This window comes from Papilio xuthus, unplaced genomic scaffold, assembly GCF_000836235.2.
Source record: "Papilio xuthus unplaced genomic scaffold, Pxut_1.1 DF827777.1, whole genome shotgun sequence".
Lineage (NCBI taxonomy): Eukaryota > Metazoa > Arthropoda > Insecta > Lepidoptera > Papilionidae > Papilio > Papilio xuthus.
In genome coordinates, this window is record NW_013530872.1 from 3,243,563 (window position 1) to 3,266,850 (window position 23,288).

The 23,288-nt window shown below is 36.2% G+C and overlaps 1 protein-coding gene across 1 annotated transcript in view; it reads left to right on the forward strand.

Annotated features, from left to right (window-relative positions):
* uif (sushi, von Willebrand factor type A, EGF and pentraxin domain-containing protein uif) overlaps window positions 1-23,288 on the forward strand; it is a 67,020-nt gene that overhangs the window by 37,418 nt on the left and 6,314 nt on the right. Inside the window, exons 3-31 of the mRNA XM_013309258.1 lie at window positions 613-637; window positions 9,229-9,310; window positions 9,573-9,886; window positions 10,036-11,157; window positions 11,234-11,413; window positions 11,503-11,685; window positions 11,778-12,062; window positions 12,146-12,423; window positions 12,510-12,940; window positions 13,018-13,334; window positions 13,424-13,605; window positions 13,691-14,576; window positions 14,666-15,159; window positions 15,247-15,460; window positions 15,545-16,015; window positions 16,099-16,940; window positions 17,151-18,034; window positions 18,120-18,499; window positions 18,611-18,776; window positions 18,859-19,110; window positions 19,194-19,735; window positions 19,808-20,020; window positions 20,104-20,259; window positions 20,499-20,640; window positions 21,155-21,226; window positions 21,697-21,887; window positions 22,190-22,363; window positions 22,534-22,710; window positions 22,854-23,015. Coding sequence (XP_013164712.1) covers window positions 613-637; window positions 9,229-9,310; window positions 9,573-9,886; window positions 10,036-11,157; window positions 11,234-11,413; window positions 11,503-11,685; window positions 11,778-12,062; window positions 12,146-12,423; window positions 12,510-12,940; window positions 13,018-13,334; window positions 13,424-13,605; window positions 13,691-14,576; window positions 14,666-15,159; window positions 15,247-15,460; window positions 15,545-16,015; window positions 16,099-16,940; window positions 17,151-18,034; window positions 18,120-18,499; window positions 18,611-18,776; window positions 18,859-19,110; window positions 19,194-19,735; window positions 19,808-20,020; window positions 20,104-20,259; window positions 20,499-20,640; window positions 21,155-21,226; window positions 21,697-21,887; window positions 22,190-22,363; window positions 22,534-22,710; window positions 22,854-23,015 — 9,817 coding nt within the window. The remainder of the gene's footprint in view (window positions 1-612; window positions 638-9,228; window positions 9,311-9,572; window positions 9,887-10,035; window positions 11,158-11,233; window positions 11,414-11,502; window positions 11,686-11,777; window positions 12,063-12,145; window positions 12,424-12,509; window positions 12,941-13,017; window positions 13,335-13,423; window positions 13,606-13,690; window positions 14,577-14,665; window positions 15,160-15,246; window positions 15,461-15,544; window positions 16,016-16,098; window positions 16,941-17,150; window positions 18,035-18,119; window positions 18,500-18,610; window positions 18,777-18,858; window positions 19,111-19,193; window positions 19,736-19,807; window positions 20,021-20,103; window positions 20,260-20,498; window positions 20,641-21,154; window positions 21,227-21,696; window positions 21,888-22,189; window positions 22,364-22,533; window positions 22,711-22,853; window positions 23,016-23,288) is intronic.

Sequence of the window (23,288 nt, forward strand, 5' to 3'; positions counted from 1 at the left end):
ATACAGGCGACCTAACGTACTATAAAGTACAATTTAAATATAGTGCTTTCTGAATTAAATATTATCCAAAGTTGTAAACTAATATACATTCATGGAATCTATTTAGATAAATTCAATTTACATTTGTTTTTATTTTCAATAGTTCATACATATCTAACAAGCTTGTCTTTAACTGCTTCTTAGCAAGCGTATTCCAACAACTTTCGATTTTTAAATCGATTTTATAGTCATGTTGTTTAAATATAGTAATTTGCAATTTATAGTATAACTTTTAATTAACTATTAAAGAAACTATGCAGTTTTTGAATGATATTGATAATTGATTTAAGTCTATCGTTATAACTAAACGGTCACGGGTGGCGGCCCGTCCTTGCTCCAACTTTCCCCGCTTGAGCAAGCTTTAAAAATGTTTCACTTATCACGATAACGTTCTCTTATACACGTTTATTTTACATTTACTTTAAGTTTATTATAATTCATTTAATATAATCCAAATTATAATAAAATTAAATTAAACCATTTTAAAACAAATATTAAATTGATGTGTACAGGATAAACCTTTAGGTTACGTGTAGGTATATCTAAATTTAATTTAAATTTCATTTGTTTCAGGGCAACCTCTTCACGTGTCCAAATGGTAAGTTAAAATGTATTTCAGATTTAGAATTACTATATACTAAGATTGAATATTAATTAGCGATGTTTGAGACATTAATACTGCATTTTATTGAATTATAATACACTGTAGTAACATTCCACGAAGTAATTAACCACGAAATTCGTTTTAAATTAGTGAGTTTGTGCATCGCGGTATCAAATGGCCAGCAGTATTATCGCGCAATCGTATCTAATTATGTCAAACGCAACGATTCGTTAGCGCAGAATAAATAGTTGCATTTGGCAAACAATGGCGAACGAGAGTCGCCACTAGTGCACACTACAGCGCCCTCTCTAATGTGCTTATTAATTTAACCACGCCCGTGTCGCACCAAACTGAGAGCCACTTTATTTATGTCGGCTCAAGCATTCCTTAAATTAAATTAAATTCAAAGAATGGGCGGTCGAGTTATTCAAATTTATGGAACAGGATTTAACTAAAAGCGTAGGAACGTGGCAGCGCGACGAAATTCGTGTAATGAAAATAGCGTGGACATGGTTTTCTATTTAATGTTTTATTTCATTCATGTACTTAATAGGAAACCTAATCTAAAGACATCATTTCGAATCTCAATATTGATTTATGTCTAATATATTTAAAAAAGCTTGTATTATTATATAAAGTTTATTACTTAAATGTTACTTATTTACAAGAATATCTATGTAACTTCTATAGATGTTATGATATAAATCTACGTTCAACTCCGACTTACAATTAAGTACAATCACGAACGTAAATAACATTGTAAACGTGCATTAGAGCACGGAAGTGTTCTACTGGGGATTCTTCAGCAAGCGGTCTACGGACCCACATCAAAATTTCAAACCGTGTAATTAGTAGCGTTCTATTAACTTTGGCAAATAATCGGCTAACGACGCGGAAGCGAAGCGCTTTACGTAACTTTTTTTATCTGCAACAGATAAAACGTTTTAATTTAAAACAAAGAGATCTTTTATGATTATTTAAATTAGTAATTTGCGTTTTGTATAATATGACGTAGAAATTATTAACACAATACTTATTACATAATTAAACATAATATTTTTTTAGCATCAAAAATGATTGCTTCTTTTAAAGATCTAGTGTCGGCAACTAGTTCACACTTACCCTAAAGAAAAGCCAATCGGAACTATTCAGGTGCCGACACTTGATAAAAAAAGTTAACTCACAAAAATCGCATTCTAGTGTTCAAAAAAATACAAATAGACAAGTATTTTTAACGGCAAAAGAATAATTAAAATCGGTTTATTATAATACAAAGACTAATTACTAAATAAGAATTTAAGATTAATATTAATTTACATTTCTTTGTAAAAATTTCGACTCAAAACTTCAAAAGTGACAAGTTAAGAAGGGTAGAAGGTCCTAATTAAGAATCCTTTTCAATTTAAAATTGGCCGAGTACGTGACGGTGACAGTCGGGCGGCGAATGAATTAGGCGGGTCACCGGCTTGCTGATTTTCATCAGCCACATAATTAATGCGAGGAAATTGCTTCTCGTCACACACACACACACACACACACACATACATACAAGTGACGGGTTGAGTCGTACGCGATCATGTAACCGTTAAGTAAACCAGGCTACAGCGTATTAGTTAAAAGGAATTTTAAACCGTAACATGTACCGGATTTAAAAAAAAAATGATGTAAGCTGACGCCTTCAATGTGCGAAAATAATTTAAAAAGATAAATTTTTCATCTAGTTAACAAATAAATGAATCGCATTGTAAAATAGTGGTCGTAAATACCTGAGATTTGATCTAAAGCCTATATAATCGGCGCTCTAAAATATTATACCAGCAGTAAAATATTGCCTAGTTAGTTTTATATGCTTTAAAACTTTTCCAGTTTTAATTTTGTCGCAATATGGCGGATTTATCCCGTAGTTGGTGCGGAAGAATGCCGCGTGAGTTTTAACACGTTTAACTGAAAGGGATAAAATATTTTGACGTTGCAACTTAAAATGTTTTTCACGCCTCTCAAAGATTTTACGTATTTTTAGAAATCACTACTGTCTACAATCCAGCTTTCGTGGTATATAAACAAATGAAAATGACCTTTTTGATGTCACATTGATCAGTCAAGTGAACCTATCTACCTAAGCAAACCTAACAGCGTCTTAATTCGTGTTAATGGCGTAATTAAATACCAGTAAATTATGTACTAAATTAACTAAATGATATATACGTTACATAATGAAATGCCTTTCTAATTACAAGCTTAATATAACACAAGTCACTTAACGGCTCAGTTTAATGTAATTTACGCTGTGCCAGTTAATTTATGGCTACCGAAGTAGTGAAGTCAATCCGAGGTCGACACAGACAAGCTTGTAGACAGATTGGACCAATTTCAAGTCGAAATTAACAATTAACACATGCAACTTGGGAGTCGTTACTTGAGGCCTCAGTCGTAACAAGTTTATGTCTCTCGTCTAGCGAACTTGCTTACATTTGTCGCTTCCAGTGGGAAGATTTTAAAAGGTCTGTAAACGTGTTTGTACTATTAATAGCCTTCCTACAGTACATTTATTTTTATCCATATTTAAATCTTGTCGTGTGACTAGCTGTCTGTCCGTGATTGCGCGGGACAGAAAAAAAACTTAATTAAATAGAAGCCTATATGATGATATTCTTTTAGACTATGTTCTATATCTGTACCAAAATTTCATTCAATTCCTATTTAAATATTCACATTTATACTATTAGTAAAATATAAATTTATTGCATTTACTTAATAATTTTTATCCAAAGTTTTATTTCTTGTTTGCGTAATGTGAATTTTGTACATACAATTGTATATCAGATCGATTAAAGTTAATTTACCAAGACTAATGGTGTTAATAGTAAACCCCATTAAGACTACCGTAGAACCACCAGAGCTAAACAGAACTGGACATTATAATGTCATTATCATCAAAACACGAAAAGAAAGTAATGGATATTTGTAGAAAATAAGTTAATTTAAATCAGATATTATTGACATTAAACAAAATACTAGTTGTAATAATAAAGAAAATAAATAATCCAAGAAACAGAAAATTTAACATAAAAGGAATTCGATATAAAACCGCTTCACAACTTAATAATAAAGTCCTAGTGATTTTAGACAACTCACGAAGAAAAATCTCCTGAAAATGTTTGTTACATATGAAAAAAAAATCCTAAAATTCCTTATGTAATTTAATTAATAATTCAAACTTAACTTTGGATTTTAATTAATGTTTTGTAATTTCTGTCTCTTAGCATAAATTAACACATACAGTATCAAATATAAAAGGCCACTCTTCGCACCTCTTACCCAATTACAGAAGGTCAGTCCTCGCAAACGCGTACACCATCAATAGCATGAAGTTAGTTTGTAATCGCATGCTACGAATTTATGTCAAGTGTCTACTAACGCAGTCCGGTTCGGAATAAATTCAATCCACTCTGCCATTAACTAATCTATATTCTGAGATCCTGGTCACTGATTTGTAAATTTTATTTGTCTCTTTTTTGCTAAGCTCATTTTCCTTTCGTTGTAAGAAGTTCAAAAAAAAATCACACAACTTATTGAAATCGGTACAAAGGTCAACATTCTCTTTCACCCATCACATGGTTGCTAAATTTAATTAAGCTGTATCTATAACTATCATAAAGTTCTAGTAATACCAAACCGCACTTGGCCAACGTGGTGGTGGCCTAGTCACCCCTAACTTAGGGTAGGCCCCTAGCCCCTCAGTATAACGTATAATGTGCTGATAATAATACAAAGGAAAATGATGTTCTTATTCTTAATTGGTAAGCAAAAAAAGGCCAATCAAAGATATCGGAAACGGAAATAACTAACAATGGTCCCCTAACGCTTCTGGTTAGCAACATATCATTGATATGCAGTCGGTACTCTTCAGTAAATCTTTACGTGACTTCTTGCTGATTGCAATTCGCACGACCAATAATACTGGGAAATGTTCTTGTTACCGATTTCTCATTGTTCCTCAAGTAATATAAAACAATGTCGCCAACTTCCGCACAATTCATTATTTATTGTTATTTATAATCTCATAATATATTATCCGAATTCAAAACACTGGTGATGCAAAACAAAGTGATAAATTAAATTCATATTGAAAAGTCGACGTATAAAAGTATTCAGTAAGTTCTACGTCTGCTAAAGTATAGAGTAATTTAAGGAAGAATAATGTAGGCTTTAATAGTTACATTTTCATTAAATGGGTTTCTGAGTCCGAAATCTCCGGTTAAAACATATTTTTATCTCTGTTTTGTCAAAGATAATGACAGGGATGACGATATGTTTAATACAGAGATTTTGGTCTCAGAAACCAACGGTAATCGTATTGTACAGTTTGCAAAAAAAACATCCGATCTCTTGACCATATCTTTGTCCACATTTCCGTTCATTATAATACTTACTATATTAAATAAAGTTCTTTAAAATTGCTATATCAATTAATTTTGATTCGATTTTAATTAATTTTTAGGCATAATATTACCAACAAGCTAGCATATTATAGTCTGATAGACGATAGATCGGAAAATGAAACTATACGTAATACGATTTGTAGTAATGAGAATCACAATGTCATTCTCCAGCGAACCGAATAAAGCGTACTCTAACTCGCTAACGACATATATGCACATACTGATGTTACATTATCTAAGATATACGGATACTTCGTGCTTTATTTATACGAAATTCGAATTTCATCTTATCCAAAGAATTGGTTACACATTTATTTACTTTGCTAAAATATTTAACAGTATCAAAATGTCTAACCTTCATAACATTGTTCATAGTATAATATAAAATTAATTTAACATTTTTCATAATCTCTTAAAACAAAATCTACTATTTTTAGCCGACTTCAAAAAGATGGAGGTTATCAATTCGTCTTAGTTTTTTCTATGTGTGTTACCGCGTAACTCAGCCCCAGGTGCTCTGATTTTGAAATTTTTTTTTTGATCGAAAGGTTTTGCTTACAGGTGGGTCCCAATTTTTTTATACTTTAGATTAAAATGAATTACTAGCCTAAAGTTACCAACTACAATTTAAGCACTTTACAGTATATTTGAAAAACAAGTTTTAATATTTGGTCAAGTCAGCTTAGTAAGTGATAGGGGATTTGAATGGACATGGCTATTGTACTATGTGACGAGGAATGTCATCGCTTTCACCCGCCCAGCGAGTTATGAAGCCGCTAGATACCAAGATAAACGCAGCGCCCGTGCCCACCGACTTATTGGATTCTATTATTTGCCGGAACATAGAAGTGTCTGGAATGTTTTGTTATTTTTTTAATCACACTGTTTATTCCTGTAATAAATATTACTTACAAAAAATATATATGTTAAAAATAGTAAGCAGAAAGTTTAGTCACTTAGTTAAAAATACGAATTAATGTTATTTTTTACCGTAATAAAAGTTCTACTACTACTTCCTAAAAATTCTACTAATAATTTTGGATCACATGGCTAAGAAAAATTTAATTTCTTAGAAATTAAATGATATTAATTACACAAAACATATTAAAATTGACTACCCTACTTTAGAACACCTGTAAAATATTTATTGACTTATCCTAAGTTCAATATAACTCTAGTTATTAGAATATGCTTGGAAGAGGTTATTGATTTATCGTAATATCATCCCCCAGTTCATTTGATATCCGGCACAGGTTTAGCTACCGTTAGACCACAGCCGGGTCTTAATCATTGCATTAACTCGATAATTTACTGACCACATTCTAGATAAAAAGGTACCGCTATATAATTAAAATATTAGCTATTATTTATAAAGAAACTTAGAAACTTGTCTAACAGTTGGTTTCTGATACCAAAATCTCTGTATAAAACATATCGTAATCATCGTCGTTATCTTTGAAAAAAAAAACAATATGTTTTAAATGGAGATTAGTCTCAGAAATCCACGGTAAGAAGCCCTAGAAAATTATCAACCTTTTGTTACATTTATTTGATCACAGTATTCATCAAACATTTGAAATATAGACAAAAACGTCAAGTCCGTAAACTATCAAATGATTTATTGACAAAGGTGCAAAATTTGACACAAAATTTAATAGCTTGGGTTTACATCAATTTTAAAAGAGCAATGTAATCAACATAACTTATTATCAACATATTATAACACCATTATTATATTCTCATAAATTCCAAACGACTTTCCAGTTGATAGTGCTGACAGATGCCGCGTAAAATCCAATAACGCGTAAACTCTGTGCCGCGTGCGGCCGATGTCTTCTTTAATGGCTGTAGTCAAAGAATTATATTCACTTCCCACTTCAGAATTTCACCAAAATGAGTAAGTAAACGTCCCCGACTGTACATTAAAACTACATTGTTTGTAGAATTCACGTCAGCGTAAGTAAGCAGCATTAGGCTTATTGTAAAGCACACATCTATTGTGAGATTCGGAGCGTCTCAAACTGGGTCAGTTGTTTAGTAAGGCGCAATTGACGCCGTTGGAGACAAGGTTAACAATAGCCTCAGAGATGTCCAATTACTGCCACTATGAATGAATGATGTCTGCAAGCATACGGTAAATTTTGATTTCAAACTGTGCCACAATGTATACATGCTCACACACGGTAAACTAGTTCAAATTTACTATTTACGAGTACATTAGTTTGTGTAGAATATGTACAAATAAAACAATATAGTTAGATTTAATGATAAAAAATAATTATTATCGTGGTTCTATTTCGCTTCCCATACAAAAAAACTCAAATATAGTTGACTAAATCAATGATTTGTGAAACTTGCCATCACTACAAATCACAACGATGGCACCAATTTTATTACTTGTATATTTGATTTTATTACTTGTATATTTGATTTTATGAAATGAACAATACAATCGGTTATGTTAAAGCCGATTGAGTAGCGGCGACACGCGCGCAGCCTTGAAGGTTGATTTGTAACGAGTGAAAGGCGCATACGAACAGTGGGAACGTGACTCAGCATTAGCTTTAATGACCCCAAACTAACCTTTCATATTTTAATTTTGTATTCCACAATGATTGTGTATTAATACACTAACATACGTACTTTTAGGGTTCAGTACCTCATAGGAAAACAAACGGAACCCTTATAGGATCACTTTGTTTATATCAAATATTAATCGCATAATTGTATATCTTATTTGAATTGCTTGATTGGTTTAAAGTTTATAAAATATAATTTAGTACACCACAAACTTTTAATTTCCATTTATATTCAAATTCCCATCGTCAATTAGGAATACCTATAGCACTTAAGGAACGACATTTGCTTTTCAAGCGGAATCTCGATCGAAAATCAAATTACGATAGACGTAGAGTAGTCAATGCAATGTTCACGATCAAAGTTCCCCAGTTTGCGGGGACGTAACTTAATATCCGGCATATCCGCGTACCCAGCAAGGCCTGCATTCTAAGGGCACTCGGAACAATCATTGCCGACAACGTACCGTAACGCTCGATCGAAACCGACGAACATAACATCGAATATATACAGGTTTATGGACCAGTCATCCATGCCCAGTATCACAGGAATCGATTCCTGACAACTAATTTATAACAGCACCTAAACTGACTATATTTATAGAAGATATTAACTCGTTTAGTGCCATCAAATCGCCCAACGACTTAACTTTCAAATTACATTATTAAAAATATACAAATACTGCAAGCATTTGGACCATATGTATACAAATCAAATTACGTTCAATATTGATTTTTTTTCTCGTATTCCAATGGCAAACAAGCAATGTTTGTTTAGCTGTTTTCGCGTTGGTAACATAAAAATAAGTGGGTCAAAACATTGCATCGTATTGCAGCGCGGTCCATTGAAGCGTGAATCCAGCGCGCTCTTCGCGATAAGTCGTCGAACTCACACGCTCCATTTAAAATATTTACTGTTTTTTCTTACATTATTGCGGACATAGTACAATAAAACTAATATAAACACTTTTACTGCTATCAAAATAAGACCTTGTTCTTAAACACATTAGCGACTAAATTCAATATAGAATCTTGATGATTAAACCAATTTATTCTAACCGATTTTAAGATCAATGCATAGAATAGCGATCGAAAAACATGATGTATTAAATGTAGGATAATCGTATAATTTTTATACTATTATTTGTACAAAGTGATTAAAGTAATTTACTAACGAATTACAAGAATCGAAAATTGAACATTCGGGCCGTTGATGTCACGATGTTCAAACACAAATATCTTCATATTAAAATTATAAAATAAATATTTATCTAACCATTGATTTTCTTTTACAAAGTCTTTTTGAATGGACAAAACGTTTCACTTGCCCTTTGTAGAAAGCGACATTCCTTCTGTTGACAGAAATCCATACAAAGCTAAACATTTGCGTACACAATATATGCAATATCGCTTTCACTCGGAACTAGGTGCGTTCATTGAAATACATACATGCATAATTTGTGTACTGCCATTGACTTTTAAGATATTTAGTTGTACACGAGCATGTTGAATTACTATTAAACTAGACTCACAGGAATACGTAATTAATTTTCTTTTCCTTTTCCAGGTTGGGAGTTAAAAGGTCTACACTGTTACAAATTTTTTAACATCAGACATTCATGGGAGAAAGCTGCAGAACTATGTCGAAGGTAATCAACGTTTTATAATGTTATGTTTAAAAAGAAACTAGCTTTTGTCCGCTGTCATTTGTCTATATGCTCTTCAAGACAATGTTCTACATATATACCAAATTTCATTCAGATGTATCAAGACGTTCTGGAGATACCTAATAACAAACATCTATCTAAATCAAGAAAAAGAGAACTGAGTTGTATCAATTTACATAAAATTTCAGCTCTTTACTCTCTTTTTTATCCTACACAAGTATTTAAAACAATGATTTTATTTCAGGTACGGCAGCGAACTGATGGTTGTAGAAAGTTACACAGAAAATAACATGACCGCCAATATGGTGCCATCTAGTCCCAGTAATAACCATTATTGGCTCGGTCTAGCAACTGTTGACGATCTAAGGACCAATACTTTAGAATCGGCGGCCGGCGGTTTGGTATCACAATACGCTGGATACTGGGCGTTAAGACAACCCAACCCAAAGGATGGAGAATGTGTTGATGTTCATGTTACCTCAGACAAACAATCCTGGGAGCTAACGACTTGCGAAACCCTTCTTCCTTTCATGTGCAAGAGCGACGCTTGTCCTGCAGGTGATTTTTTAATGATTCTTGTTACTCTTACCTACGGTTGAATAAAATTAAAACCAATTACACCTTTTGTACTCAACCTTTCCTTTGTTTATTTGTTGGTCTTGCTCAAATTAGCATGGTAAAGTCATTAACAGAGTCTTTTATTTTAGGAACCTTCCATTGTTCGAACGGAAGATGTATTAATTCGGCCTTTAGATGCGACAAACAAGACGATTGCGGCGATGCTTCCGACGAAATGGACTGTGCTTCCGAATGTCATTTTTACATGGCCAGCAGTGGAGATGTAGTCGAAAGTCCAAATTACCCTCACAAATATCCTGCTTTCAGTGAATGTAAATGGACGCTCGAAGGGCCACAAGGTCAAAATATTGTATTACAGTTCCAAGATTTTGAAACTGAAAAGTCTTTTGATACTGTTCAAATATTAGTGGGCGGCAGAACAGAAGACAAGTCTGTCAATTTGGCCACGCTATCAGGGAAACAGGATCTCTCTAGCAAACTTTATGTATCTGCTTCCAATTTCATGATAATTAAATTTAGCACCGATGGTTCTGTAGAAAAGAAAGGATTCCGTGCTTCTTGGAAAACGGAATCTTCTAACTGCGGTGGTGTTCTCAGGGCTACGCCTCAGGGTCAGGTTTTAACTTCTCCTGGATATCCAAACGTTTACCCCGGTGGTTTAGAATGCGTTTACGTAATTGAAGCCCAACCGGGCAGAATTGTTTCACTGGAAATTGAAGATTTAGAATTAGAAATGAATAGAGATTATATCGTAATCAAAGATGGCAACACACCTTCAAGTCCAGTACTCGCAAGATTAACTGGACCAGGAGCAGAAAATCAAAAAGTAGTAATATCAACAACAAATCATTTGTATATGTACTTCAGAACGAGTCTAGGCGATTCTAAGAAAGGATTTAATATGAGATATTCGCAAGGATGTAGAGCAACAATAATTGCGTCAAATGGTACATTTACTTCTCCAGCTTTCGGTCTTAGTAACTATCCTAATAACCAGGAATGTTTATACAGAGTTAAAAATCCTAATGGAGGTCCTTTGTCTCTCAAATTTGATGAATTCAATATTCATCCATCTGATGTCGTTCAAGTTTTCGATGGTGCAAGTACAAATGGACTGAGATTGCATTCTGAAAACGGATTTACCGTCAAACCAAGAATAACTCTAACAGCTTCCAGCGGCGAAATGCTCATAAGATTCGTGTCTGATGCTTTACACAACGGATATGGATGGAAAGCAGTATTTTCTGCAGGTATTTTTTTTAAATATTCACGTTATGTTATGACCACCTAAATGAATGTAAGATAATACATATGTTGTTTTTTTAGATTGTCCCCCTCTAAAATCGGGAATAGGCGCTTTGGCATCAAATAGAGACACTGCATTCGGTACAACTGTAACATTTTCATGTCCAATCGGTCAAGAATTTGCCACAGGAAAATCTAGAATTGTAACTCAGTGTCAAGATGGTGGAAATTGGTCAACTACGTATATCCCTAGCTGTCAAGGTAATACATACAATTCAAATAAAAAGCAGCTTACGTATATTTTAACTGAAGTTTGTAATAATATTATGTGTTTATTTGTGAATTTGCAGAAGTTTATTGTGGTCCAGTGCCCCAAATAGACAATGGATTTTCCATCGGGTCAACGAACGTTACCTATAGAGGTATCGCCACATATCAATGTTACGCTGGATTTGCATTCCCAACTGGACAGCCTATTGAAAGAATATCATGCTTATCTGATGGGCGATGGGAACGAACACCAACTTGTCTTGGTAAGAACAAAATTTATTATGAATAATAGAATAATACCCTTGAATCCAATAGCGTTCTATAATTCATTCTATACTTATCATTCTCTTTACAGCTTCGCAATGTGTAGCACTTCCTGATGTGTCGCATGCCAACGTAACTATATTAAACGGCGGTGGACGTAGTTACGGTACTATTGTACGGTACGAGTGTGAGCCGGGATACGTTCGCACTGGACAGCCGGTTCTACTTTGTATGAGTAATGGAACATGGTCGGGTGATGTGCCGACTTGCTCTAAAGTCTTATGCCCTAAGTTTCCAGAAATTAACAATGGATTTGTTGTTGATCAAAGTCGGATCTACATGTTTGGCGATGAAGCACGAGTACAATGCTTTAAAGGTAAAAAAATAAAAACAAAATAGTTCCATTTTTGGTTTAAATTATAATGTAGACTGTTAATAATATAAAAATTTTATTTGCAGGTTATAAGCTTAACGGTCCTAGCGTACTTAAATGCGGTGCAAACCAAGAGTTCGACCCTCCACCAACTTGTGAAGATATAAATGAGTGTATAAGTAGTCAATGCAACTTGGCAACTACTGACTGTAAAAATACTCAGGGAGGATTTTACTGCCCCTGTAAACCAGGTTTTGCACCAGTATTAGAATGTAGACCTGTGGGTGATCTAGGTTTGATAAATGGTGCTATTCCCGATGAATCAATTACTACTTCAGCACCTGAAGCCGGATATTATAAAGGAGTAAGTATATCTACAATGGAACGAGAAGTGATCCTAATAGCTTCTAAGATTCTACATATAGCTAATTTTATAACGCCTCATTTCAGATGGTTCGATTAAACAATGGCGGTGGTTGGTGTGGCAACAATCTGGAAGCCGGAGCAAACTGGATACTTATTGACCTAAGAGCACCAACAGTCATCAGAGGCTTTAGAACTATGAGTGTTATGAGAGCTGATGGCAATATCGCATTTACTTCAGCAATAAGGATTCAGTACACAAATGACTTAACCGATGTCTTCAAAGATTACACAAATCCTGATGGAACAGCTGTCGAATTTCGTATTTTGGAACCTACTCTATCCGTTCTTAATTTACCTATGCCTATTGAAGCTCAATACATTAAATTTAAAATTCAAGATTACGTTGGAGCCCCTTGCTTGAAATTAGAGGTTATGGGATGTGCAAGATTAGATTGTGCTGATATTAACGAATGTAATGAAAATAATGGTGGATGTGATCAAAAATGTATTAATACGTAAGTATTTGATGTTAAACAATATTATTTAAATCATTAATTACACTATATTAATTCATCAACTTTCTTATTTATAGACCGGGTAATTTCTCATGTGCTTGCAATATTGGATATGAACTGTATACATCAAACGGAACTGCTGGATTTAAAATTGAACTATCTGAAACTGGTGAAAGAGACGGTGATACATATCAAAGAAACAAATCATGTGTGCCAGTTATGTGCCCATCGCTTACGTCTCCGGAAAATGGTAAACTGTTATCAACAAAATCTGCTTTCCATTTCGGAGACATTGTTCAATTCCAGTGTGATTTTGGATACGTGATGTCTGGTTTCTCGTCCCTACTTTGTACATCTAGTGGAACATGGAACGGAACAGCTCCTGAATGTCAATGTAAGTTACATTTCAATTGAAGTTTAATTAATGCATGAATGTATGACAATAATATTCAAAATAATAACTTAAATTAAATTCCTTTGCAGATGCACGGTGCGTTACTTTATCAGATGACAAAAACGACGGCTTACAAGTAATACGAGACGACCCTGAAAGCGTACTTGTGCCGTACAGAGACAATGTTACAATAACTTGTACGTCACCAGGTCGACATCTTAGGAATACTGTTACATCTTCATTCAGACAGTGTGTTTATGACCCCAAACCGGTAAATATTAATTTTAAACAAGCTATCTTAATTTTTCATTGATCGTGTATTCATTTTAGATTAATTTAATGAAATTTCTTTTTAGGGTCTTCCTGATTATTGGCTGTCTGGAGCACAGCCTCAGTGTCCACGAAAAGATTGCGGTGTTCCAATGCCTACACCGGGTGCTGAATATGGTCAATATTTAGATACAAGATATCAGAGTTCTTTCTTCTTTGGTTGTCAAAATACCTTCAAACTTGCTGGACAAACGAGTAAACACGATAATGTCGTGCGGTGTCAAGGAAATGGAATTTGGGACTTTGGTGATCTAAGGTGTGAGGGACCTGTGTGCGATGACCCGGGAAGACCAGCAGACGGATTCCAAGTTGCCAGAAGTTATGAACAAGGATCTGAGGTTCTGTTTGGTTGTTCTAGACCCGGTTATATCTTAATTAACCCTAGACCCATTACCTGTATGCGTGAACCCGAATGTAAAGTCATCAAACCTCTAGGCCTAGCTTCAGGAAGAATTCCAGATTCAGCAATCAACGCTACTTCGGAAAGACCTAACTATGAAGCAAGGAATATAAGATTGAACTCTGTTACTGGCTGGTGTGGAAAACAAGAAGCATTTACGTATGTCAGTGTAGATCTAGGCAAAGTTTATCGAGTGAAAGCAATTTTGGTAAAAGGGGTCGTTACTTCAGATATCGTAGGCCGGCCAACTGAGATAAGATTTTTCTATAAACAAGCAGAAAATGATAACTATGTCGTTTATTTCCCCAACTTCAATTTGACAATGAGAGACCCCGGAAACTACGGAGAATTAGCGATGATAACTCTTCCAAAATACGTACAAGCCAGATTTGTTATTTTGGGTATTGTCAGTTTTATGGACAATGCTTGTCTTAAATTCGAGCTTATGGGCTGCGATGAACCTGCTGTTGAACCTTTACTTGGTTATGATTACGGATATTCTCCTTGTGTTGGTGAGTTTTTTTTTAATTTGTACTCGAAATTTTAATAATTTATGAAATTATTATATATGTGTTACAACGTGCTACATTTTGTTTTTCAGATAACGAACCACCTGTATTCCAAAATTGCCCACAACAACCAATCGTCGTTCAAACGGATGTAAATGGAGGCCTTTTGCCTGTAAACTTCACAGAACCTACGGCTCTTGATAATTCCGGCGCTATAGCACGTTTAGAAGTTACGCCTCAGCATTTCAGAACCCCAATTCAAGTATTCCACAATATGGTCGTCAGATACGTTGCATTTGACTTTGATGGAAATGTGGCGATTTGCGAAGTAAATATCACAGTTCCCGACTACACACCACCGAAGTTAAGCTGTCCACAAAGTTACGTTATAGAATTAGTCGACAAACAAGATAGTTACGCCGTAAACTTTAATGAAACGAGGAGGAGAATTAATGCTACCGACGCATCCGGGGAAGTATTCCTAACATTCATTCCGGACCGAGCTGTCATACCTATTCGAGGTTATGAAAATGTTACAGTTGTTGCTTCGGATAAATATGGAAACAAAGCTCAGTGTCACTTCCAGGTAAACAGATATTCTAAAAATAAAAAAGTAATATTATAGTTTTGGTTTTCTTGACTATTAATTACTTAAATAAATTAATAATTTCAGGTGTCTGTGCAAGCAACACCATGCGTAGACTGGGAACTTATGCCACCAGCGCACGGTGCACTTAACTGCTTACCTGGAGACAGAGGAATTCAATGTATTGCTACGTGTAAACCTGGATTCCGATTCACAGACGGAGAACCAGTAAAAACGTTCATTTGTGAAACAAAACGCCAATGGACTCCTACCGCGGTTGTACCCGACTGCGTTTCTGAAAGTTTGTATTGCTATTCTATCCATTTGAAAATAGTAATAACTAATTATTTAAATGGCATTATTTAATTATTTTATTTATTTTTAGATACTCAACAAGCTGCATACCATGTCGTTGCAAGTGTTCAATATCGTGCTCTTGGTGCAGTTTCTAATGCTTGCTTACCACAATACAAGGATTTACTTGCTCAATACGATAACATACTTAATGAAAGGCTATCACAACGTTGTTCAGCCGTCAATGTTAATATTAATGTGACATTTGTGAAAGCTATGCCCAGTCTTCTTGATGAAAATGTGGTGAAAATGGACTTCGTTTTGGCTATAATTCCAGCTATCAAACAAACGCAGTTATACGACCTTTGTGGTTCAACACTGAACCTCATATTTGATTTATCTGTGCCATACGCCAGCGCCCTTATTGAACCCGTGCTTAACGTTTCATCTATTGGAAACCAATGTCCGCCTTTGAGAGCTATAAGAAGTTCTATTTCCCGTGGATTTACGTGCAGTGTTGGTGAAGTCCTAAATATGGACACAAACGACGTACCAAGATGCTGTAAGTTTTTCTATCAAGAAATAATTTATTCCTTGTATTGCATAAACAAAAAAAATTAAATTTTCAATTATTCTTTCTTTCAGTGCACTGTCCTGCGGGAACTTTTGCTGGAGAAAAACAAAAATCATGTACGATGTGCCCAAGAGGATTCTTCCAAAACCAAGCTCGACAAGGATCCTGTCTTAAGTGCCCACAAGGAACATTTACTAAAGAAGAAGGCTCAAAAGATATAACCGACTGTGTACCGGTCTGTGGTTACGGAACATATTCACCAACGGGCTTAGTACCTTGTTTAGAATGTCCCAGAAATAGCTATACTGGAGAGCCACCAGTGGGAGGATTTAGAGACTGTCAAGCCTGTCCAGCTAATACATACACATATCAGCCGGCAGCTTCTGGAAAAGATAAATGTAGAGCAAAGTGCGCTCCTGGTACTTACTCGCCCACTGGTTTAGCCCCATGTTCTCAATGTCCAAGGAATTTCTACCAAAACTTAATGGGCCAAACTTTATGTATGGAATGTCCAACCAATATGAAGACAGTAGGAACAGGTGCGACCGGTTTAGAAGAATGCATTCCAGTGGAATGCTCAAACAGCGCTTGTCAACACGGCGGTCTTTGTGTGCCAAAAGGTCATGGTGTGCAATGTTACTGCCCAGCAGGATTCTCAGGTCGCAGGTGTGAAATAGATATTGATGAGTGTGCGAGTCAACCTTGTTACAACGGCGGTACTTGTATTGATCTTCCACAAGGATATCGTTGCTCTTGTCCTACGGGATACGGTGGAATAAATTGTCAGGAAGAAAAATCAGATTGTCGAAATGATACTTGTCCTGAAAGAGCTATGTGCAAAGATGAACCAGGATACAATAATTATACTTGCTTATGTAGATCAGGCTATACAGGAATTGATTGCGATGTTACGGTAAGTTTTTTCCTTCAAATATAAACTTAATCTTAACCTTGATATTTCCATGACCAATTCTAAAATAAATAAAGAACTAACTTTGGCGCATGTAATTTTCGTCTCTAATGATACAAAAAAATATTATAATTATTATATTCCTTCGCAAATTACAATAAAATAGAATGTGCAATATTCTGTAGTACTTATAATTATATATATTTGTTTTAGATTGATCCATGTTCGGCTAACGGAAATCCCTGTACAAACGGTGCAACCTGCATTGCTCTTCAGCAAGGCCGTTACAAGTGCGAATGTTTACCCGGATGGGAAGGACAGCTTTGTGAAATAAACACCGACGATTGTATCGAGAAACCTTGCCTTCTTGGAGCCGCTTGTACCGATTTGGTTAACGACTTCAGCTGTACCTGTCCTCCTGGATTTACTGGGAAACGCTGCCACGAGAAAATAAACCTTTGTTCAAATGAACCATGCAAACATGGTATTTGCGTAGACAAACTTTTCGTCCATCAGTGTGTATGCGATCCTGGTTGGTCTGGACCTTCATGCGATATTAATATTAACGAATGTCTTATTTCATCTTGTGAAAATGGTGGTCGATGTGTTGATGGTATCGACGATTTTACGTGCATCTGCGAAGCTGGATTTACAGGTAAAAGATGTCAACACGCAATCGACGACTGTTCTTCTGAGCCATGCCAAAACGGAGCAACATGTACCGACCAATTGGAAGGATTCACATGTAAATGTCGACCAGGGTTCATTGGCCTACAATGTGAAACAGCAATAGACGAGTGTTTGACGGAGCCTTGTAATCCGATTGGCACTGAAAAGTGTATTGATCTTGATAACAAATACAAGTGCATGTGTCGTGAAGGATTCACGGGAGAAATGTGTGAAACAAATATTGACGACTGCGCTTCTGATCCTTGTTACAACGGAGGATCTTGTAAAGATGAAATCGGTGGTTACAAATGTGTATGCCAACCAGGATGGACTGGCAAGCGGTGTGAACGTGACATTGGCAACTGTATGAATAGACCTTGCCAAAATAATGCAGACTGTATCGACTTGTTCCAAGACTACTTCTGCGTGTAAGTATTTGAATATAAAAAAAAGAATTACTAAAAAATTATATTTATTTTTTTGCGTTTCTAAAAAGAGTTTCTTTGTTTTTAGATGTCCGAGTGGTACAGATGGAAAACAGTGTGAAACTGCACCTGAACGTTGTATTGGGGATCCGTGCATGCACGGAGGAAAATGCCAAGATTTCGGATCAGGACTCAATTGCACGTGTTCCCAAGACTACACTGGCATTGGTTGCCAATATGAGTTCGACGCTTGCGAAGCTGGTTTATGTCAAAATGGAGCAACGTGCGTCGACGAAGGCGATGGATACAGTTGCTTATGCACTCCAGGTTTCAAGGGAAAGAACTGCGACGAGGACATCATGGATTGCAAAGAAAATTCCTGTCCGCCGTCAGCTACATGCATAGACTTGCCTGGCCGATTCTACTGCCAATGTCCATTTAACCTTACAGGAGACGACTGCAGAAAGAGTAATTATTAAATTATTATTTCTTATTGACTATTTCCAAGCTGATTCATTTTTATTCTCAAAAAAAAAACAAACGTAGATTTTGACCAATCGTTACGTACTTTCTTTACAGCTATCAGCGTAGATTACGATCTATACTTCAGTGATCCAGTGCGCTCAAGCGCAGCTCAAGTTGTACCGTTCGACACCGGGGCAGCTGACAGCCTTACAATAGCGATGTGGGTTCAATATACGCAACAAGATGAAGGTGGAATCTTCTTCACTGCTTATGGCGTTAGGTTTGTTATTTGTAATTATACATACATATTTAAAATTTTATCATTAATTGTGAGCATTACTTAACATATTTATAATTTACAGCAATTCCCATATAGCATTGAACAGAAGAACTATAATTCAAGCGCACTCCAACGGGGTCCAGGTTTCACTGTTCCCTGAACTACAGGATGTGTATTTAAGTTTCGGAGAGTTTGCAACGGTGAATGATGGTCAATGGCATCACGTAGCTCTAGTTTGGGACGGTAGCAATGGAGGTGAACTAACTCTTATAACTGAAGGTCTAATAGCAAGCAAACTGGAAGGCTACGGCAGCGGAAGGACGCTACCTCAATAGTAAGAACACTAAATAATTTTGCATCTATAGAATTATTTTATTTACTTGACTGAATACTTAAATGTTTCTTTCTTACTTTTAGTGTATGGGTGACACTCGGTAAACCACAATCCGATAATCCTAAGGCGTACACCGAAGCTGGTTTCCAAGGACACTTAACGAAAGTACAAATATGGAATCGTGCCTTGGATGTCACTAATGAAATTCAAAAACAAGTTCGTGATTGTAGGACTGAACCCGTCCTGTATAGTGGTTTAGTTTTAACATGGGCAGGATACGAAGATATTGTCGGAGGAGTTGAAAGACTAGTGCCATCGCATTGCGGCCAAAGAGTGTGTCCGAATGGATACACTGGTTCCAAATGTCAACAGTTACAAGTGGACAAAGAGCCACCTAGAGTAGATCGCTGCCCTGGCGATTTGTGGGTAATTGCCAAAAACGGTTCCGCTGTTGTAAATTGGGACGCCCCGGTATTTAGCGACAATATTGGTGTGACGAGAGTCGTTGAAAAGTCTGGACATAAGCCCGGCGAGAACTTGGCTTGGGGAGCATATGATATCGCATACATTGCATATGACGCCGCGGGTAACGCTGCTACTTGTAAATTCAAGGTTACCGTTTTGTGTAAGTCATCAATTACTTAATTATTTTTAGTATAAAACAAAGGGCCATATATTTATCTGAGTCTTTTTACAGCTGAATTCTGTCCTCCATTGACGGATCCACTGGGTGGTTATCAGTCGTGCCGTGACTGGGGCGCGGGAGGTCAGTTCAAGGTGTGCGAGATCGCGTGTCGTGACGGCCTCAGGTTTTCGCAACCGGTCCCACCATTCTATACTTGCGGCGCTGAAGGATTCTGGCGTCCAACTGACAACCCTAGCCTTGGTCTTATTTATCCCGCTTGTTCACGTAAGTCAAGGACATTTATTACATATTCTGGTCTAGTTTGTATATTCGGTTATTTTTACTTACTTTTTTCGTAATTTCAACAGCGGCTTCCCCGGCTCAGAGAGTGTTCAAGATATCCATGTTGTTCCCGAGTTCCGTGCTGTGTAATGACGCCGGTCAGGCCGTGCTACGACAGAAGGTCCGCGGTGCTATCAATCAACTGAACAGAGATTGGAACTTCTGCTCCTATGCTATTGACGGTAAATTCCTTATTTTTTTATATTTATAGTTTTTCTCTTAACCATATTAGCCTACTATTATCTAATGCGCGTTTATTCAAGTAAAATTTTGATGTAAGAAATAGAGAAATGTTTTTCATCATAAGTGACTAATATCTGTAGACATCCGAAGCAATCGAGTTGAAGTTCTTATTTTTTTTTAATTAAGCAGTATGCGACTGATGGTAGGTGTAAATACAAATGATATTTTTATGTCATAGGTACACGGGAATGTAAAGAGCTGGACATTAACGTCAAATGCGACCATAGAGCTAATGTCCGTCAGACACGGCAAGTGAATTCTCAACCAACCATCAAATCTGAAGATACATACGTTCTCGACGCTATTATACCCGTTGACGAGTAAGTAAAAAATAAATTTTCACATTTCTCACGTACTAAATAGAAACAAGAGAAATTCACATTTATTGGTGAAATTTGGAAGGTGTTGGAGTAGCACCGGATGTAGCACAATTATTCTCTTTAGAAGCCAAGATTTAAATCGTTATTTAATAACCAATGATAAAAATTACAAATATTTTCATTTATAAATATATAAGTAGGATTAAAAGTCAAGTTTGTCAGACCAAAATAATTGCAAAATGTTGCAAGTACTTAATACTTGATAATTTAAAAAGTAATTTTCTTCTACCACAGAGAAGGTATTCAAAGGAACTTCAGAATAAAATTCTAACGATTTGAATCTTACTTATCAATTGGCAATTTTAGTACACTCACTTTGGAGCATGTTGGTTATTCAACACGAAAGCACAAATCATCAGAAATTTTCAAAACTAAAATGATCACTTCCCAATTCAAACAATTAAAAGTAAAGCACGTATTGTATCACTATTGCATGTAATTTGTCTTGCACTAGGGCACGAAGCAGTAGAGAGGGTCGACAAGCCGGTGACACCTACAGTGTAGAAGTATCTTTCCCGGCTATCAAGTGAGTACTCCACTTTAGAATTACTTCAATGGTATATAGAACAATATATCGCTTATGTATAACTGTATATATTATCCATTATAATAAATAGGTAAGTTAGAAACAAATGCTTCTCTTCAATTAAATAATGATGGGTATATTAAAAAGTTTACGCTTAAACCCCTTATTGTAACATCTGATAATAATAAGTGTCTCAGTACAGAGGATATTTAATGATCAAATAGTAGGTAGATTAATTTAACAGGTTCGTAAAGTCTTTACAAATAAATCAGTCCACCCGTTGACCCCGCCTTTTATTGACGTTCCTTACACTTATAAATACGCTTAAATACATCTTATTTTTTCTCCATAAAATCATTGTTTTGATATTTATTATCTGCAAGCTTATTTGTGCATTATAGAAGGATAACTTTGATTAGAAATGAAATTTATAATAGAATAAAGTATATTAATATTATTTATAATTACAGCGACCCGGTTATCCACGGTGGTACCAACGAACGATCGACCGTACAACGATTGCTCGAAAAATTAATCTTAGAAGACGAACAATTCGACGTGCGTAACATTCTGCCCAACACAGTACCCGACCCGGCGAGCCTACAACTTGTTTCCGACTACGCATGTCCGATGGGTCAGGTCGTTATGGCCCCCGATTGTGGTAAGCCATTCATTAAGCATCTATAAAATAGCAGCAATTTACAGCCGTTTAAGTGATCACTACTGGCAATATGCCAACAAAACATACGACTTTTGCGTGCCAAACCGTAAATTACAATGCCAAAAATGAAAGCTCGAATAACTCTTGGCACTCTCGGTCATATCATTGCTTGTTGCTTTAAGCTGTTGATAAACAGGCAATGTAAACTAAAATCAGTATTTAAATTATCTTTATAAAAATTGACCTATTGAATTCAATTTAAAAAAAAACAACTATGTTCAATTCGTCGCATGTCTTTACAGTATCGTGCGCGGTGGGTACTTACCTGGACTCAGCGAGTGACTCGTGCCAGCCGTGTCCCGCGGGCAGCTACCAGTCGGAAGCAGGACAGCTACAGTGCACGCCATGTCCCGCCATAGCAGGACAACCGGGCGTCACGCAGGCCACCGGAGCTAGGAGTGCTGGTGACTGTAAAGGTAAAAGATAATTCGATTAATTTCCAGTTGGTCTAGTTTACAAAATACCAACAATATGATGCATTATATTGTGTTTTAAGCCCAATAATCAATGTTAATGCGACTACAATTCACCAGAGAATATTTTATAAAACGGAAAACTAGAAATTATTCTAATTTTGGTATTGCAGAGAGATGTGCAGCAGGCAAATATTACGACGCGGAAGCGGAACTCTGCAGGCCGTGCGGTCATGGATCATATCAGCCGAGAGAGGGCGCTTTCTCCTGCATACCTTGCGCTAGAGGACAGACTACGCGAGCTACTGAAGCCGTTTCCGCGGCAGAATGCAGAGATGACTGTCCACCAGGTATAGATTGCAATTTATTTACAAATGTTATGTTAACCTAAGCTTAAAAGGTTCAACGGCAATCCCCAAACACATTAGGAAACATTAATAAATTTTATATGAATAATACTACTAATACTAACATTATTAATGTAACTTACCAGGAGAGCAGCTAGGCGGCGATGGTGGTTGCGAACCGTGTCCGGCGGGTACGTGGAGAGGCGCTGGCACTGGGGCGGCGTGCGCGCCTTGCCCCCCCGGCACCACCACCCCGCAAACTGGCGCCTCATCGCCTGACCAGTGCTCCTTACCTGTCTGCAAGCCTGGTAACTACTTTCATTTCATAATTTCAAATTATCTAATTTCAAAAGGTAGCAAACTTCTTTAGAATCATTAAAAATGCAATAGTAACTTATTTTTAAAACACAATAAAAAGGAAGTACATATAATAACGTACATTTGTTTTTACATTTTGCTAGTCAAGTGAAGCGTGATTGTCATTTGTCATTCCGTTTTCAAAGAGTAACGGTTACCATTTATCATAGACTATAAACTATGCCTAAAAAAGAAAGACGAAAGTAGTAAGAAGCAAGCTGTTG